The sequence below is a fragment of the Phalacrocorax carbo genome, chromosome 5 (genome assembly GCF_963921805.1).
Source record: "Phalacrocorax carbo chromosome 5, bPhaCar2.1, whole genome shotgun sequence".
Lineage (NCBI taxonomy): Eukaryota > Metazoa > Chordata > Aves > Suliformes > Phalacrocoracidae > Phalacrocorax > Phalacrocorax carbo.
Window position 1 is genome coordinate 36,018,753 of NC_087517.1, and position 18,085 is coordinate 36,036,837.

The 18,085-nt window shown below is 37.7% G+C and overlaps 1 protein-coding gene across 1 annotated transcript in view; it reads left to right on the forward strand.

Annotated features, from left to right (window-relative positions):
• Positions 1-17,263, forward strand: part of COL5A2 (collagen type V alpha 2 chain) — a 114,447-nt gene extending 97,184 nt beyond the window's left edge. Inside the window, exons 38-54 of the mRNA XM_064452028.1 lie at positions 739-792; positions 1,601-1,708; positions 1,812-1,865; positions 2,064-2,117; positions 3,245-3,406; positions 3,528-3,635; positions 4,646-4,753; positions 4,904-4,957; positions 5,273-5,380; positions 5,478-5,531; positions 6,858-6,965; positions 7,873-7,926; positions 8,633-8,740; positions 10,775-11,066; positions 12,376-12,563; positions 14,514-14,738; positions 15,619-17,263. Coding sequence (XP_064308098.1) covers positions 739-792; positions 1,601-1,708; positions 1,812-1,865; positions 2,064-2,117; positions 3,245-3,406; positions 3,528-3,635; positions 4,646-4,753; positions 4,904-4,957; positions 5,273-5,380; positions 5,478-5,531; positions 6,858-6,965; positions 7,873-7,926; positions 8,633-8,740; positions 10,775-11,066; positions 12,376-12,563; positions 14,514-14,738; positions 15,619-15,765 — 1,986 coding nt within the window. The 3' untranslated portion in view covers positions 15,766-17,263. The remainder of the gene's footprint in view (positions 1-738; positions 793-1,600; positions 1,709-1,811; positions 1,866-2,063; positions 2,118-3,244; positions 3,407-3,527; positions 3,636-4,645; positions 4,754-4,903; positions 4,958-5,272; positions 5,381-5,477; positions 5,532-6,857; positions 6,966-7,872; positions 7,927-8,632; positions 8,741-10,774; positions 11,067-12,375; positions 12,564-14,513; positions 14,739-15,618) is intronic.
• The last annotated feature ends 822 nt before the right edge of the window (positions 17,264-18,085 follow it).

Genomic DNA, 18,085 nt, shown 5'->3' on the forward strand with positions numbered 1-18,085 from the left:
ATACAAATATTTAGATGGACAAAGCGCAGAGGTATACCTTAGTTCATCTACTTATGTGAAGTCTTGCCATCTTCCATCTATTTGTGATTTTAAGGATTTTAAGTGTCGACTTTGATTAGGGAATTAGAGGCTCAGCCCTTCTAGATCCTTCATACAGCTTGGAATTGATTAAGTCTCTGTCATAAATCAGAACAATCTTACTTCCAGTATAAATTGGAACAGCTTCCACCCCTCTAGGGAGTGCTGGAGCTTGGCAGTCTTCGGCTCCTTCTTTTCAAAACAAATGTTGTGTGGAAAGCTTGGTGGAAGCAGCTCATGGCCCGTTCTGACCTTGTAGAAGAATACATCTTTGAACTACTGGGTTTTTGCTTTTTTTTCCCCAGTCTAACTGATTGGAATGGTAGGTTGCATAAAGTGTGTGCTCTTCGGCTAATTATGCTATCTCTGGAAGTGCTTGTGAGCTGAATTTCTCCTACCGTGTTTTTAGTGCTTGCTCATGCCTTCCATCTCCAAATTGTGGAAGTTCAGATATAGTCTTGAACACGTGGCAGATCTTAACATCATAGTTAACATTGTTTATTTTGTGATTAAAAGATCATTCGATTCTGATTAATAAGCAAAAGTATAATTCATTTATGACAGTAAATAGTTAACATCCTTTATTGTGTATTTAGCTGTAAATCATACTGTATATAGAAAGACAATTGTTAAATACAATTATTCTAATTTTTTGACCAGGGTTCCCGAGGAGAAAATGGCCCAACTGGTGCTGTTGGTTTTGCTGGTCCTCCGGTATGTGTTTTGTAACACCAATGAGATTATTCTAGTCATGCTTTCACATACTTAATTTCCTTCATTATGAATAATACTGCAGTGTTCTGGAATGTGAGGCACATTTTTGTTGCAAAAAGAGCTGTTCCTTTTCCCCATCAGTATATTGAGTAAAGAAAAGGGCCAATAAATACCCTAGGCAGTTGGAAAGTGGTTTTGTTGATAAGATTATGTAATTGTTCACCAGATTTCATATTTTCATGAATATGCTATGTTACTCCTTTGAGATTAAAATGAGGCAAGTGATAAAGTGTCATCTACTGAAGGTAGCAAGGATTTGCTCCATGAGAAGTGAAGGCTGGAATGGGTTGATGGACCAAATGGAAGGTTTGTAAGTTTTCCAGTGAACACCTTGAACTTTCCCACAGCCTAAATATTCGTTTCAGACCTTTCACAGAGAGTCAGGCACCTGCTTCTCTTGGTGGGAAAAAAAAGACTAGAAAAGACAATGGTTTTTTCAGTCCCTATTGCTCTTTAGGTATGCAATAGCTGCTGAAGAAAATAGGATATCTAAAGAAAAGAAAAATGTGAGCTAGATAAGAAAATATTTTAAATGGAAATACTGAGTTCATAGACTATATAGAAAACGTCTGTGATCTTCTAAAGACTGTGGTGAACTGTTACAGTTCTTTTGAACTGAACCATTAAGCAAATGCAGTGTTTTCTGGGCTATTTTTTTCTGTTATTTTTGGCCTTCTAGAAATTCCCTACAAAATTACTTTGTTAGGCTGGAAAAATTTGGTATTCTCTGACCTGTTATTCCTTACAGGGCCCTGACGGTCAGCCAGGTGTGAAAGGTGAACCTGGAGAACCTGGACAGAAAGGAGATGCTGGATCTCCAGGACCACAGGGTCTTGCTGGGTCTCCTGGTCCACCGGTAAGTGTAAATAATATCATCAGAGAACCAGTGGCATAGGCTGGTCTTGCTTATTTATAATGTTCTGGGTGTTCACTATCACCCCTTTCTCCTTTCCTCTTAGGGTCCTCCAGGTGTTCCTGGTCTGAAAGGTGGTAGAGGAACTCAGGGTCCACCTGTAAGTGGATTTTATTTTTTATGACCTGACTGCAGATAATCTAATACTGAAATTTTATGTAATGTGTGTATCATTCCTCATCTCAGCTTGTTTTTCACAGTCTGTAATTATAGCATCTGCTCACTAATTCAGCTGAGAATATTTGCAGTAACCAGTGCTGTATTCCTCTCAATAAAGTTGGCATGAAATATTTTTTAGGGTGCTACTGGATTCCCAGGATCTGCTGGAAGAGTTGGGCCTCCAGGACCTACTGTAAGTCAATTGTCATATTCCTAATAGGTGTGTTTTATAAACCGGTCATTGAAAGCCTGAAGACTAAATAAAGCAGGAAAGGTGAAGCAGTGTTTATGGGCTGATGCTATAGAAGAGAACAGCTTGTCAGCACTGACTTCTGTGGCTGCATGCTTACACCTGACTTCATTAAATAAAACTAATTATTCTTGGGCTTGATCCAGTGTCAGTGCGTTTAAATTAGTGCAAGTCTTCTCACTGGGTTAAGTAGGCTTTGAGCTGTTCAAGCTGCTCTAATGGCTTGATTGCTTACAGGAACAAAACAACAACCTATATCTTCCTGTACTTTTTACTTTTTTATCTCTTCAGTGGTGACTGAAGTTAGGAGAGTTTCTGAAAAAGGCAGAAGCCTCTTCTGGGGTATCTCATCGGTGGAGTTACTCATAAGATCCATTCAAATAAACTTAAAAACCAAACAAAACCAAATCAAAACCATAAAATCTCTTGTGTCTAAAAATGTTTTCAGAAACACTGAAAGAACCCCCAAAATTAGTTGTGGATCAACAAGTGAGGATTCAACTCCCCACAGAGAATTGTGTTACTCTCTTCATGTGCCTTTTAATGTTTTGATGAGAAAAATAACTTGCAGTCACTGTGAGTTAATCAAAAGGTGAAGTTTATGGAAATCTTAATACACACGTGAAGTCTTTTAAAAGTGTTTGAGAAATGAACAAAAGTCCAATTAAACACTAATTTATATCATGTGAATGAAAAGTTTGAATATGGACTTTAGCTTGATGATATTGGAAAGAATGAGCAAAGGTGAGTTTTCTAGCAGTAGTTGTACACCTGAGGTAAAAGAAAAAAGAAAATTAAAAAAAAGAGAGAAGAGAGTGTTTTTTAAAGGAGAGAGTTTGGAATTGTAAATTGTGTGTGGGGAGGGGGTGGAACTTGGATGTAATTTGATGAGATGTTTATTTAATCTAATTTATGTGATCATAAATGAGATGATAATAGCTCTTACCTCATTCATACTTTAGGCCTTCCTTAGAGTTTGCATATTTTGGTCAATCAAAACACAGCCCTTAGAATTTAATTGTCATGATCAGAAAAGGGTCCAATGTAATGAGGTGTTTTTATCTTCTTAGGGAGCTCCAGGGCCTGCTGGGCCTATTGGTGAGCCAGGAAAAGAAGGTCCTCCAGGTCTTCGTGGTGATCCTGGTTCTCATGGCCGTGTGGGAGATCGAGGGCCAGCTGGGCCTCCTGGTGGTCCTGGAGACAAGGGTGACGCAGGGGAAGATGGGCAGCCAGTATGTTCCTGGTTGATGTTATTAATTCTTCCTAGACCAACTCTAGGCTTGGTCTCATTGTTATTTACACTGATTGCTTCTTTGCTGATAGTAATGTTGTTTTATCCTTTGTGGATTTCAGGGCCCGGATGGCCCCCCTGGTCCAGCAGGAACTACTGGTCAAAGAGGTATTGTTGGTATGCCAGGACAGCGAGGGGAAAGAGGCATGCCAGGGCTGCCCGGTCCTGCAGTAAGTAACAACCAAGTCAATATGTCACCAGCTTTGACATTCTCGTCGTCTCTGTGGATTGAGAGCACAGTGCCCCATAGCATGAGGAGAAAGTTGGAAAACTCCAGTTGCAAGAGCAAATATAGGGAGAATAATAAATAACTAAAGCTCATACAAATGCATGAGGTGGGAGATTTCGTTTCTGCCATAATGGAAGATCTGAACCTGAATTAAGAGTAAGTGGGTAATAGCATTAAGACTTCTGGCTAAAATGTTCCTATTTGACTTAAAACTAGATCCCTGAAAAAAACAACCCCTGACTCTTAATTTAGGTGCCAAAACGTCACTTGAATGTAAGTAAATACTCTGTAACTGCTGTTTCATAAATTGTGAACTATAGTCTTCAAAATGGCCATTTGTGCTCTCTTTTCTTCCATGTAGGATTAATAGATATTTGTTGGAAAGACTAATGATCGAGGAGATCAAGTCATTAAACAGAGTATTAGTAGAAAGGATGGTATGGAGGATATGCCATTACCATAGGATCCATAAAGTCAATTTATAGTTAAAGTTGGCCAGAAATTATTTGAGGCTAACAAGATTTGTTGTTGTTGAAAGAGATAGACCAAAAAAACACCACCAAACAAACCCACATGTTACTTATTTCAAACTGCACTACATTTTTCCAGAGTCAAAAAGACCTCACCTATTGCCATCAGACATATTGATATATCAAGGGAGTGTTAAGTGTGCTTAGAGTTGTTACTAAAAAGACTAATTTCAAGTGCAGCTTCTAGTCAATAAAAGCCTATTCAAAAGCAACTAACAGAATTAAACTGCTTAAAAATACAAGTATTAAATATATATTCAAAATTTATCAGAACACTTACATTAATTATCAGGTTTTGAAGTTACAAATGTTGATGGTACTTCAGACTGGATTGATGAATAGTGTTTTGCAGGCAGAAGGTTTTTTGTACTTTCTTTTTTTGTGATTAAAATTTTGATATGATATTTCTCATCTTTTTTAGGGTACACCAGGTAAACAAGGTCCCACAGGGCCACCTGGTGATAAAGGTCCCCCAGGACCTATTGGCCAGTCTGGTGCCACTGGGCCTGTAGGTGAAGCTGGTCCAGAAGTAAGTATTAGAGCCTCGTAACATGCAAAAAAGACAGTCTGTTATTCTCGAATTGAGGTTAGCAATGGAGAACAACTTTTGTATTTCTTCTTATAGAAATGGAAGATTACAGAGCTAATCAATGGTCCTATTTTTATTCCATAACTCTAGGGACCTGCTGGTAATGATGGTACTCCTGGACGAGATGGAGCTGTTGGAGAACGTGTAAGAATATATTGTTTTCTTAAGTCACTTCTGGAAATCTCCATTTTATTGTTGACTTACTGTAGATTCTGTCTTCATTCAGTTAACTTGAATAGAGAACTTGTTCTGAAACAGCTTCAAATAAGTAGTACCTCCTAAAGCAGAGGAAATCTGGCTAAGAACACCTGCCTCCACAAACTCAGACTTGAGTTCTTACAGAAGGAATATCTTTGTCGATTGTAATTGCTAGAAAATAGATCAGCAATGTTAGAGTCCTGTTGCTTTGGTATAGTCCAGACCTCTTTAGATAAATAGTGTTGAAATTATGTTTTGCAGGGTGATCGTGGTGAACCTGGCCCTGCAGGCTTACCAGGTTCCCCAGGGGGTCCGGGAACTCCAGGTCCTGTTGGCCCTCCAGGAGATGCAGGTCAAAGAGGTGAAACTGTAAGTGTGACTTTTTTTTAATACTTTGTTTATTAAAAAACTATCGTGTATGCTTTTGTTCCTTGTTTCACATATCTTCTGTATGCAATCTTTGTAGGGTTCTCGAGGTCCAGTGGGTCCCCCAGGTCGTGCAGGAAAACGAGGTTTGCCTGTAAGTTCTCCATGGTCACTGTGGTTTTATCTGAGGTCCTTTTTACAGGAAAGTGTAGGAGAAACTGAGCCCAAATTAGAATGCGGAACAGGGCTTCAACTTCTAGAGTTCTGGCTGCAAGTGGATGCAGGTAGTCTTCTGAGCTGCAAAGCTGTACATTTCTGTTAGAATATACTAGTATTTCTACACTTTCTTTAAAAATACCTTGCAGAAAAATAATAAATGCTTTGGAAACCTCTTTATTTGGAGTGTGTTGCTGTCCAGATGATGGCAGGACCTGAGTTAGCAAATGTCTAGAGTCTGTGTTTGACAATTCAAATAATGGGTAAAGAAATGAATGCTGAACAAAAAGGCAGATTCTTAGATAAAAATGGCAGAAATATAACAAAATCACCTGTTCCCATGAAACTGCCTTATTCAACTGAAGAGATTCTGACTTCAGTCCAAATGGAAAAACAAACAAGACCCATCTTTTTGTGTTACATAACTCTTTTACAGTCCAAGCTTGGAACAAAATATTAATTGCAAACTTGGGAAATTGAAAAGAATGTTGTCCTGTCCCCAAGCAGATGTCATATGAGAGACAGAAAAAGCTTATTGAGTAGTTAATGATAATGATGCCATTCATAAACTATTTGGAATCTGGCATTGAGAAATTTAGCATGCAATTTGGGCTGTGAAATATAGAATTGAAAGCAGAAGCCATTTTTTCCAATGATTCTTGAAACAGCATGAAAAATTTGAAGCTATCAAAAATACCAAGAATGCAATTGTGATGGTAATAGAACCAAGCTATTTGTACTGGGAAGCCTGAATGTTGTTATCTGTAGGTAGGAATGTAACTTCAGTTGCACTTTAATCATAGTAAAAGTGAAAAGATCTGTAAGAAGTAAAGATGCAACATGGAGGACTTAATACTGAAAATACGTTTTATCATTATGAGTCTGAGAGAGATCCACAATATTTCAATCTCACCTATGAAATTTATTTTCCGTATCCAGTAAGGCAAAGATATGTCTCAATCTTAAAAATTTTGTAATGTTAATTATTTAGTATCATTACTACAGGGTTTTTTTTTTTACTGTATTATGAAGCTGAATAGACTAAATTTACCACTACTGTAATTAAGCACACACAGTTTTCTGTAATTATTTACTTATTCTTTGGTAAAATATTAAGATTCTTGGAGCTGCCCCAGCATCACCTTTCTAGCTTTAGAAGTGAAGGAGGTCTGAATGCAGTGTCCAAAAGCAAATGAGGGGTTTTTGAGGGCGCTTTTTTTTTTTCCCAGTTCAGAATATTACATTTCATCACTGATATTTACAGGGTCCCCAAGGACCTCGTGGTGACAAAGGTGACAATGGAGATCGAGGCGATAGGGGCCAGAAAGGACACAGGGGTTTCACTGGGCTTCAAGGTCTTCCTGGTCCTCCTGTAAGTTGTTCTGTTTTCACTATAATTTTATTTCCTTGATAGTTAAGTAATGTATCAGGAACATAGTTATTTAGAATTGGAAAAAAGCAAACATGAGGGTATTCTTCCTTCCACAAGGTGTTTGTGAGTGGCCTGGCTGTCTGTACTTGCTAATATTTTTAATGCAGTTTTACAATACTCTTGCATGATGAGATAAACCCGTGCTTTGCAAAATATGTGTTCTACTCTTGTTCCGTTTGTGCCAGTCCTGCAGTGACCAATCACTGACAATCTGTGACCCGTCAGCACAAGATGGTAACAGAAGTTGATAGCTTCAGATAAGCACATCAGAGTGTGAAATGCTTTTTGCCAGTGTCTGAACTCTTTATAGTCAAGGAATCAAATGTAAAATGCCATGAGGACTGTGACAGTATCTCTCACTAATATTTTTAAGAACTTCATGATTTCAGGGTCAATTAAATGGAAATGCCATGGAAAACTTACTTTTTTAACATTTCTTCACTGATCCTGTGCAAGAGCTGGAAGTTTCAACATGCACAAAAAGAGTCAACAAAAAAAACCCTGACACCCAAAGCATCTTTCCACTTTATAATAGCGCTGTCAGTTACTTTTTTGTAAGCCAATATGATTCTAAATGTCATGAAAACAAGGCTTTTCTGCAGAAACAGCTTTATATATAGCCAAGCACCAGTAAATGCTATTAATCTAAATTGTGATTACAGTTGTTACTCTATAACAAACGAGAACAACAGAATGAAAATTAATCATAAGAGGGAAAGGTACTACCCATTGTTCATGTATATTATAAACCTATTCATACAGAATTGTATATATCATACACTAATTATTTAGAACTAAAGGAATATGGTTTAAAAGTCACAGTGATACGATGATTTCTTCTGTTTAGGGTCCTATTGGTGAACAGGGCAGTCCTGGCATTCCAGGCCCATTTGGTCCTCGGGTGAGTATAATGTGTGAGGTTTAAGGTTTTTCTTGCTTGTTTTTTTCCACAATCAGATTTCTGTCTCTGCTTCACTTTTATTTCACTGGCTTTTATTGACTTCGGTATCATGTGGTAATTACGCTACTATCTTTTGCTGAGAAACATTATTTAATATGGTAAAGCTTTGACATAAGTATAGTTTATAGCTAGATAAAAAGGTCAGTTCAGAATAACTACAGGGCTCTTTTTACACACAGTTTTGCTGCAGCTGATGCAAAGCTGTATATGTGGCAGCTCTGCTAATGGCTACTCTGCCTTTCATACCCCCATGTATGTCATTCACCCAAAAGTAGTGGATAAATATGACTCCATTGGATGTTCTCAAGTGACAGTATATCTCTGAGTCTGTGTACATGTGGGTGTACAGCAGTTATTCCAGTCTGTGTAGCACCTGGAATTGAACCCACTTAAATGGTTTAGGAAAAAATATACAGCTGATCCAAGGTATATTGGCTGAGGTGCTTGACCTAAGAACAACATTGAAGGCAGATTGAAACTGCCTTCTTACTTTCAGAGAAGAAGGAAAAAGATTATTTTTAAAAATTGGTAACAGAAACAAATAACTGGATTGCTTTCTGAAAAGATATTGCTTGTAAAGGGCTGTTTTGTATAACTTTGTTATTAAATGCTAAAATACATTCCTTTTTTCTCTTATATTTTCTAGGGTCCTCCAGGTCCAGTTGGTCCTTCTGGCAAAGATGGAAGTCCTGGTCCACTTGGGCCAATTGGGCCTCCTGGTGTTAGAGGGAGTGTAGGGGAAGCTGGACCTGAGGTAAGTTGATGGGAATATGGAGGGAAAAGGTTACCTTCAAATATTGAGATTTTTTACAGTCCATTGAATCACTGTCTCAAACATCCATGAGCTCAAGACAAATGGTAAGGTTTGATACAATTTCTCCAACAAATAGCCAGGGTAACCATGGATTGAAAGGGATTATTTCTTACTCATTTTCATCTTCTGGACCTGTGATGATCCCAGTCTCATCCACCTATGGTCTACTTAGGCCAACCTGGAGCTACTTCTGCAATTAGCTCACTGGGTCCTGCTGGATCTGGAGTTCAACATGGCTATTTAGCAAGTTGGGTCCTAAAACCTCAGGCCTAAGCATAGGCTAGTTAGTGTATCTGTAACAAGCAGTAGTTCAAAGTCAGTAGTCCCACAAAGGTGGTGCTGAATTAGAACAGCCACGTAACTGATTGCCAGCAGCATACTCCATCATGCCTTGCCTTAAGGAAATCCTTCAGTCCAAATGAAGACCCAAACTCTAACAGTCAGCTCAGCTGACCTTCAGCCTGATCTGAAATTTACACACATCAACTGTGAGCTGATTCGCAACTAATGAAAAGTAGTTGGACCATTTTGGAAGAACTCCTAAACCTTTGCTAAATGCCCCAGGCATATCCACATTTGCCAATTCACAATACCCTAAGTCATAAAATGTAAGTTATGCTATCCTAAGGAAGATAAGTTAGAAAATTAGAGTGATTTGAGAAAAGGGTAATCTGGATGGTCGTGTGAAGAATTAGAAGACTGGTATTGCTTATTTTGGGGAAGAAGTGGAAAAGGAGGAATAAAGGTGTAATAAAATAGTTAGCAAGACAGAGAAGGCAGTTTCTGCTGTTTTTCTTAAGACATCGTGTTTCCTGTGTTTATCGTGTGCTAATATTCACCCTATTTCATTTTAATTTCTGCCAATTATCGCTATCTCCGCTTCTGCTGAGGCACCAAGACCTGAATGAATAGTCTATGGTAGAGCGTAAGAATATAATGTGTATCCAGATCCTTCATCTGTGTAATGAGACAGTACAAGAAACATCACATACCAGTAACTTTCGTTTTGCTTTCTGTGGTGGCTTGCTGCAACTATAAATTGGAACCACAAAGCAAGAAATAAAAGTTAAGAATTCATTTGTCAGATGCAGCATGTATTAGTTTGGGTGCATGCTCTGTAGTAAACATTTGGAGCACTAGTTGTGAATTCTGTAGTAACTACTCTCAAAGGAAATGTCACATTCTGATATACCATCTAATGCATCAGAGCATCAAACTTACAGTGAAGGTATGTTACAGACTTTCTGCTGCCAGAGAAGAGCTGGAAGAGCCTGCAGGTGGAGATATGTTTATTAACAGATACATTCTGTCTCAAGACTCTATTACAAGTATCACAATTCAGATTGACAGAAGGACCACGCAACCCATCATTCAGGAAAATATACTTAGTCAGGAAAACACCTGTTCTGCCAAGTAAGGCTGATAAAGATTCTGTCTCATGTACCTGGGGCCAGAAAGCTCAGCACTCTGCAGGATAAATGTAAAGATATTTCTAGTGCCAAATTTTCTGTCCAGGCTTTACTAATTGAAAATGCGCCTGAGGCAACTTAGGGGAAGCAGAAATCTTAGATTGCTCTAAAAATCACTTACAGCTGTTGGGAATTTTAAGAAATAAAGTTATTAAACAGGGATTTGAACAAGGAGGGACAGATGGCTTAAAAAAATGGAATGAGGAGGCCATTTCTTGATGACTTTTTCCCACTGTTAAGGCTGAATTCAGGAGTAAGAAAAAACTGAGCAAGGTATTAAGACAGGCAGAGACAGCACGGGGCAGAAAGAATACCTCACATGCAGTTCTAACCTCTTACACCTGTTCCTGGAAATGTGAATTTTTTATCTATATCTGAATTTTCCCTGTGCATTAGGGTGATTGGCCATGAAGTTCGGATTTTTTTAGTGGCTGGCTTTGCTATAATTTTGTGTAGTATTTACTCTGCTGTTCCTCTGTTGCCATTGTTTTTCTTTTAACCTTAGGGTCCACCAGGTGATCCTGGCCCTCCTGGCCCTCCAGGACCTCCAGGCCATCTCACTGCTGCCATTGGTGACATTATGGGACACTATGATGATGCTATGGCAGATCCACTACCAGAGTTTACTGAAGATGAAGCAGTCCCAGATGACCATAATAAAACAGACCCAGGAGTCCATGCCACACTGAAGTCACTAAGCAGCCAGATTGAGACTATGCGCAGCCCAGATGGTTCAAAGAAACACCCAGCACGGACTTGTGATGACCTGAAGCTGTGCCACCCATCCAAGAAGAGTGGTGCGTATAAGCACACCATCTCCTTTATGTGCCAGACGATTCTGTCTTATTTCCATTAGATACCTGGTCACTGGAAAAAACGTGTAATACAGATTTTGATGGGCTAAATTGACATTCACACCAGGAGCTTGAAAACTTCATCTTGCCAGTGAAGTATATATTCTAATGTATCCCATATTCATTTATTCAGTATTTATTCAGATCTATTTTAAAATTTGAAATATCTTATACTTCCATGAAACACTACTTAGAATCACAGAATTATTAAGGTTGGAGAAGACCTCGAGGATCATCAAGTCTAACCATCAACCCAACACCACCATGTCTCTTAAACCACGTCTACACATTTTTTGAACACCTCCAGGGATGGTGACTCCACCACCTCTCTGGGCAGCCTGTTCCAATGCCTGACCACTCTTTCAGTAAAGAATTTTTTCCTAATATCCAACCTAAACCTCCCCTGATGCAGCTTGAGGCCATTTCCTCTTGTTCTATCACTGGTAACTTGGCAGAAGAGACCCAAGGTACACCCACCTGCCCACCACCCACCTTGCTACAACCTCCTTTCAGGAAGTTGTAGAGCACGATAAGGTCTCCCCTCAGCCTCCTCTTCTCCAGACTAAACAACCTGAAAGTGTTTTCACCATGGAGTATGGCTTATATGATGACAGAACTAGGTTGGTACAGTAGTTGTGAATATTTGCTTAATTGCTATTAGAATAAAGCGCTACCTGTGGGCTGATAACCTTTGAGTGCTTTCCATCGAGAATTCTTTGCTGCTGCTCCATAACAGCAATTCATAGGTGGTAATGCACTAACAAGCTGTTTAGGACTTTCCCTAATTTATGTGGATTACCGGTGATAAATCAGGACAGACGTGAAGGTAGAGATAATTTGTGGCAGGCCTTACCAATCTTTTCCCTGTTTCCTGAAACTATGCCTTCAACATTAACATTAGGAGGGGCTGCCATTCACTTTTCATATGTAGGGGAAACTGTCTTCTAGCCATTGTGTGTTCTTTATGCACTTGAAGTGTCCAGGAGCTTTGCAATGGATTTTAACAACCTTAACCTTAAACAACTTTCAAGTTTGCATTCCCCAGTCTTGAAACACTAATCAGCTTTCTGTCCCGAACTAACATTATATAGTGTATACTTGATGCACACATCAAAACACACATCAGGTTATGTGAAACATATGTCTGTTTTCCTTGTGTTTTGTACTGTCATGGCATACTTCTGTTTATATCTCCCCAGTTACTTCAAGAATCTTAATAATGTAACAGAATCATATTTTATGTTCTTTGTAGGTGAATATTGGATTGATCCTAACCAGGGATGTGTTGAAGATGCTATAAAAGTATATTGCAACATGGAAACTGGAGAGACCTGTATTTCTGCAAACCCATCTACTATACCACGTAAAACGTGGTGGGCCAGCAGGTCATCTGATGTAAAGCCCATTTGGTATGGCCTTGATATGAATAGGGGATCACAGGTAACTAGATATATTTAATGTCAAGAATTGGCTTCTATGAAACTTGTTTCCTTCTGCTTTAGAACCTCAACTGCTATTCTGAGCAGATTCTGCTACAGTCAGAACATTACAACTATTGATTGACTACAGTCAGACCACTACGGCTATTCATTGACTGGCTTATACTCAGTTGGTTGTTATCATAGAGTAATTACAGGAAAGAGCTGGGAGAATCAATGCAGGTGCATCTAAGGCAGGATTGGCTATACGTATACCATTGCTGGAAGAGATTTATTTCTCTTGATCCCCAAAACTTCAACTTCTCTAGCAGTCTACTTCAGTAACTCACTATCCTTGTCCTTCAAAAGTTTACTTTTACCCTAATATAGGATTTAAATCACTACTGTTTTAATTTAATTCTACCCTTTTTTTCAGAAAGCTCTTTATTGCTAACAAGTACAGAGCTTGCTTTATAAAGCTTCTCAGCTAATCTGTTTTTGAAAAAAGTATGATTGCTATCATATCTGTCAGAATGCCCCATGCCAAATGCATCAGTCTCCAGGCAGACAAAAAAATCCACTCTTAGATTTCTGCTGGGTTTTCCCTCTGTGGTAACTTCTAAAGGTAGGCTTAATGATCCTGCCAAATAACAGAAGTTTATGCTATGCAAAGTATATAGTTAATTAACGAGCTTTTGCCATTTTTATTCCTAGTTCATCAAATCAAAAACACAGAAAATATTTTCAATCGTTATTTCATAGGAAGTAATTAAATATCTTTGAAATAAGTAATCAGTGTGTAAAAATAATAGTGCTGTTATCAATTGGATTTCTGATGACAGTTCAGAACTTCAGCAATTGAGAACAGATGTGATATTGAGAACAAATGTGATAATGATTGCTTTTATTGAGATGCTTTCACTTACTATTAAAATCAGGAGAACTTACCAAGATGTCACAATTGACGTTTAGCTGCCTGCAAGAGCTACATGTAGGGTTTTTGTAAGTTAGATGCTCTTTGAAGGAACAAATTATCTTCAGGAATACTATAAAAGAACATTTCATTTTTTAAAACACTGTCAGATTTGGTAACTAACCATATGACCTGTGTAATAGTCATATGCACTCCTTACAGATACTAAATGATAAATATGTCAGAGACTGCTAAACAGAGATAACGCATTTTGTAAAAACATTGACAGTGTCAGTGCATAAGATTTTCTTTTTTCTCCACCAGTTTCAGAGAAATGTATATATTTTTAGACATTGGTGACCTTTTTTTTTTTTCTCTCAAATGCTTCACAAAGCATGTATAGAATAAAACCCGTACAGATAGGAAAAATACCTCAGCAATTTCAGAATTTTTGTTATTGGTAGAAAAATTGGGTCTGTTTTTTTAATAGGAACAGTGGCACATTGTAAAATACTTTTCAAACTTCTGTATAAGTTAATTAGTTGATAAAGTCCACATGCAAATCTATAGTTATTTTTATATTGTCAAATTTTCTGTCTGTGTTGCTTCTAAATACAATACAAAGCCTATGGAAAAAGAGCTGCTAAAGTTTCAATATAGCAGATACACTATAAAAGGGTTTTCTGTGCCTGACATTTCTTGCCTAGTTATGCACTATTTCATACATAAGGTGTAGCTCCTACTGAATCCCTTTTTGAAAGAAAGCAGAATTCATTCCAAAATTTGGCATGTCTGTGGAGGCCCAACTGCCTTTCAGTTTTTCAGCTGCAGAGCTTTACCATCAAAATTCTCCAAAATGATCACTGCTCAAGGTGTCTACACTTCTTTGTCCTCAACTGGCAGCAAATGACAAAAGAAACCATTCTTGGATATTATGTAATAGGGCTTCTGCTACTCCTCTCTGGAAAGGGTTACGATAACGGCAGATGTTTTTAAAATTCATGAACTCTTAATGAATTTTCATGTAATATACATTGATCTGTTTCTGTATCTTCACAGTTTGTGTACGGAGATACAGCTGTCACTCAGATGACCTTCCTGCGTCTCCTATCAAAGGAAGCTTCCCAGAATATCACTTACCTTTGTAAAAACAGTGTTGGGTACATGGATGACCAGACTAAGAACCTGAAAAAAGCTGTAATTCTGAAAGGGGCCAATGACCTGGAGATCAAAGCAGAGGGAAACAGCCGATTCAGATACACTGTTCTGCATGACAGCTGTTCTGTAAGTTTGGGGTTTTTGTCATTTGTTATGGAGAAAATGACTTTTGTCTTCTAATGGTTTCAGTTCTTCCTTGACGTAGAAAAAAAATTCCATAGAATAGGGTAATTGAAATGCTGCAGAATTTCACCATAAATTGTAGAAGTAACTGATCAAATAGGTATTTTACTACAATTCTAGCTTCACATAATAGAAATTTGCACTACTTAGAGGATATTTACAGATTACTAGTTATTAGTGAGATTACTGAGATATGTATCTTGCCATTTTGCATTTTCCAGTATTCGTGTACCTCTGTGTGCAAAGAGGTCAGATAACCTTAAGCATTTGTGTGTCAGATGGATAAAATTATTGCAGCAATACACTGGAAGAAACTCATTGGTACTATGACTGACTGAGTTAGAAAAGAAAATGTGTCCCCCCCCCAAATTCTTAGTGGGCATAAAAACCAGCAAGTAGTAAATTTTTCATGTTCATTACCATTCTCAGCCAAGTCCAAGACACTGGAAAAATATTTCTAAAATCAGTTTTCCACTTGAAATAAATTAGAATTGTGCTTTAAAGTAATATAGCCCATGAATATGTATGCAGGCACATATTAACACATAGAGAAAAATTCCATAACATAAAGAAAAATCAGTCCAGCTCAAGGGGGAAATCTTGCTGTGTCAATCTGGTGGGTCTTTTCATCAGGCTAAAAGCAAGATATATACATTTTAAAATAACCAATGTGCAGTACAGGCGGGGTGTGTTGCGCGGTGAAGGTACGGTGAGATCTTTCTGTATTATCAGACAACTGACTTGCCAGCTGGAATTCAGGCCCTTTCTAATGTGAGCTCTGGCCTAAATTGTTCTTTTATTTTTTTTTCTTCTTTTCTTCCAGAAACGTAATGGGAACACGGGCAAGACTGTCTTTGAGTACAGAACACAGAATGTGGCACGCTTACCTATTATAGATGTTGCACCAGTGGACATTGGCAGTACTGACCAGGAGTTTGGAATTGAAATTGGGCCAGTTTGCTTTGTGTAAGAGGAAGGGGGGAAATTAACACACTACCCAGCAACAGCAGCAATTAAACACGTGAACTTAGACTGATTGAAGTTAATCCTGAGACTCTTGAAGTAATGGCTGATATTGGATCAGCATTGTATATACGGTTCTTTTTAAATGCCCGGCCTCCTTTTGAATATTTATTTTACTTACAAACCTTCTGTTTTAGATGATTGAAACCAACTTTTTAGTACAATTTTAAGAGGATCAATGACCACCTTTTAAAAGTAATATGAACCTTTTTCCTTGCTTTTGTTTCAAATTATTTTGAAATTTACAGGTATTCAACATGGATAGTTTTAATGTGGGACTACGTAAATCTCTAAAGATTATTTCTTTTGCTTGGATGCATACTGAATAACAGAACAGTAGAGCACTTTTGTGAACCGTTGGCTATATTTCAATCATACTTACTCCCTCAAACCCAGTTTGTCTTTCTGTGGTTGCCAGTATGATAGGCATTAACAGAAATCTATGTCTTTTTTAGAAGAAAACATCTTCAGACAAGATCATCTTAATTTGGCATTGTCTTTCCTGCACTTTCCTATGTAATAGTCTGCTCAAAAGAGTATTCCATAGCCATGATCCCTTTATGAAGTAAAAATACTATTGGGATAAATGTGAGTTTTCAGTGGGGATGTCCCATATCTTAAATTTTAAGGCCAGACTTCACTTCTCACAATGTATTGTGTAATTCTATTAAATTTTACTTAATCTTCAAAGTATCTCTTAAAACCAATACTTGTTGATTTTCCAATACTTGCCCATCTAAGAAGCCATTACAGATCAAATTATACAGATGTCTTATATATGGTGCCAATTTATGTATGTTGCAAATCATTCACATGTATACCAGACCAATTGCTAATAAAGAAAAAGAAAGTTTAGAAATTAATTGTTTTTAGCTGACATCCAGACATGCATCACCAGTAATTTTACTTACTGGCCTTGAAGTTGTCAAGGCAAGAAAGTTCCATCATTTCTTAGCATGAGCTACCTCATCTCTGGAAGTTGGGATGCATTTAATATTCCTATTTTTATTTTAGATATTAAAAGGTGCTATGCTTCTGTTGTTATTTTGAGGAAGGAGATAGGCAGGGCAAAAACAACAAACAAAGTGATGGTGCTAAATGACTCTGTAGAAGGCTGATTAAATAAAGATGCCTACTGTCAATGTCATTTTCAGAGCTTAGCTGTTAGGCTTATGCTGTTTGAGAGAACAATGTTACAGTGCATTTATTTGCTGGTCATACAGTATATAGAATGTTTTGTACCCCTGGCATGCTTTATTTTGTAAAGTATGTGGGTACAAACTTAGGTTTTTTTGTTTCTTTATTGCATCTGTGCTCTCCACGTTTTTTGTTTGTTCCTTATAAAAAAAAAATAAACAGCTGGGGCCATCCCTAAAAAAAGTCATGCACATAGCTTTATTCATGTATCTTTGCAAAGCTTTTAATTAAATACATGCTTCTCGCTATGTAAATGGTTTCCTTTTTGTAGAATTCCTTCCATTGTGTCCCATATAAGTTCATTTCCAGGAAATTAAAAATAGAAGTATTTATTTGTGTTTTGTTGCTATTTGAATAACTCAGTTGCAGTGCCTTCTCTTGACATATTTTGCACATAGAAATGTAAAGGAATTTTGAATAATGCCCTCTTTGTGGCAGTTTTTACAAGATAGGTGTCAATTTGGATGAAGTAATCACCAGCGGTTCTATAAAAGCTACCTAACTAGTATTGTTTGAGACTCCAGAGAAAAAGAATTTTTATTTAAGACTGAATAAGATGTGACTTAGCCAATTCCACATGTCAATGTTAAGTTGTCTCTAATAGAAAACAGTTTCTGGACAAGCCATAAAGTTGCACTGTAGCAAGGCAGGCAAGAATTTACATTCCTTTCCTCCTTCTGAGTAGGAGCTCTGTGATTTTCTAGATTGTCCATAAGCATGTCTGTCCAGGATAGGTAGTGTCTGGCAACAGGGGAGTTGACAGGTTCATGCTGATGTTACCTGTTTGCTTTTATTACCCAAGCAGGAACTCTATGATTTCTTTTTTACTAGGATTAAATAATTTATAGAAATATGTGCCTCAGGAGTTAGCTTATCGTATTGGATCCCTGAGGAGTTTTAGATGACATTACTTTCACTGAATAATCTGAGGTGTAATGGCTTGCTCCACACTTCATGCAAAGGTAGGTATCCAGTGGCTGTGATCATACCTTTAAAGAACACTTATACAGTATAGCTGCATGTTTGAAAGTTACTTCTAACATCTGGGTTTCATCAGCAGGGTATTATAA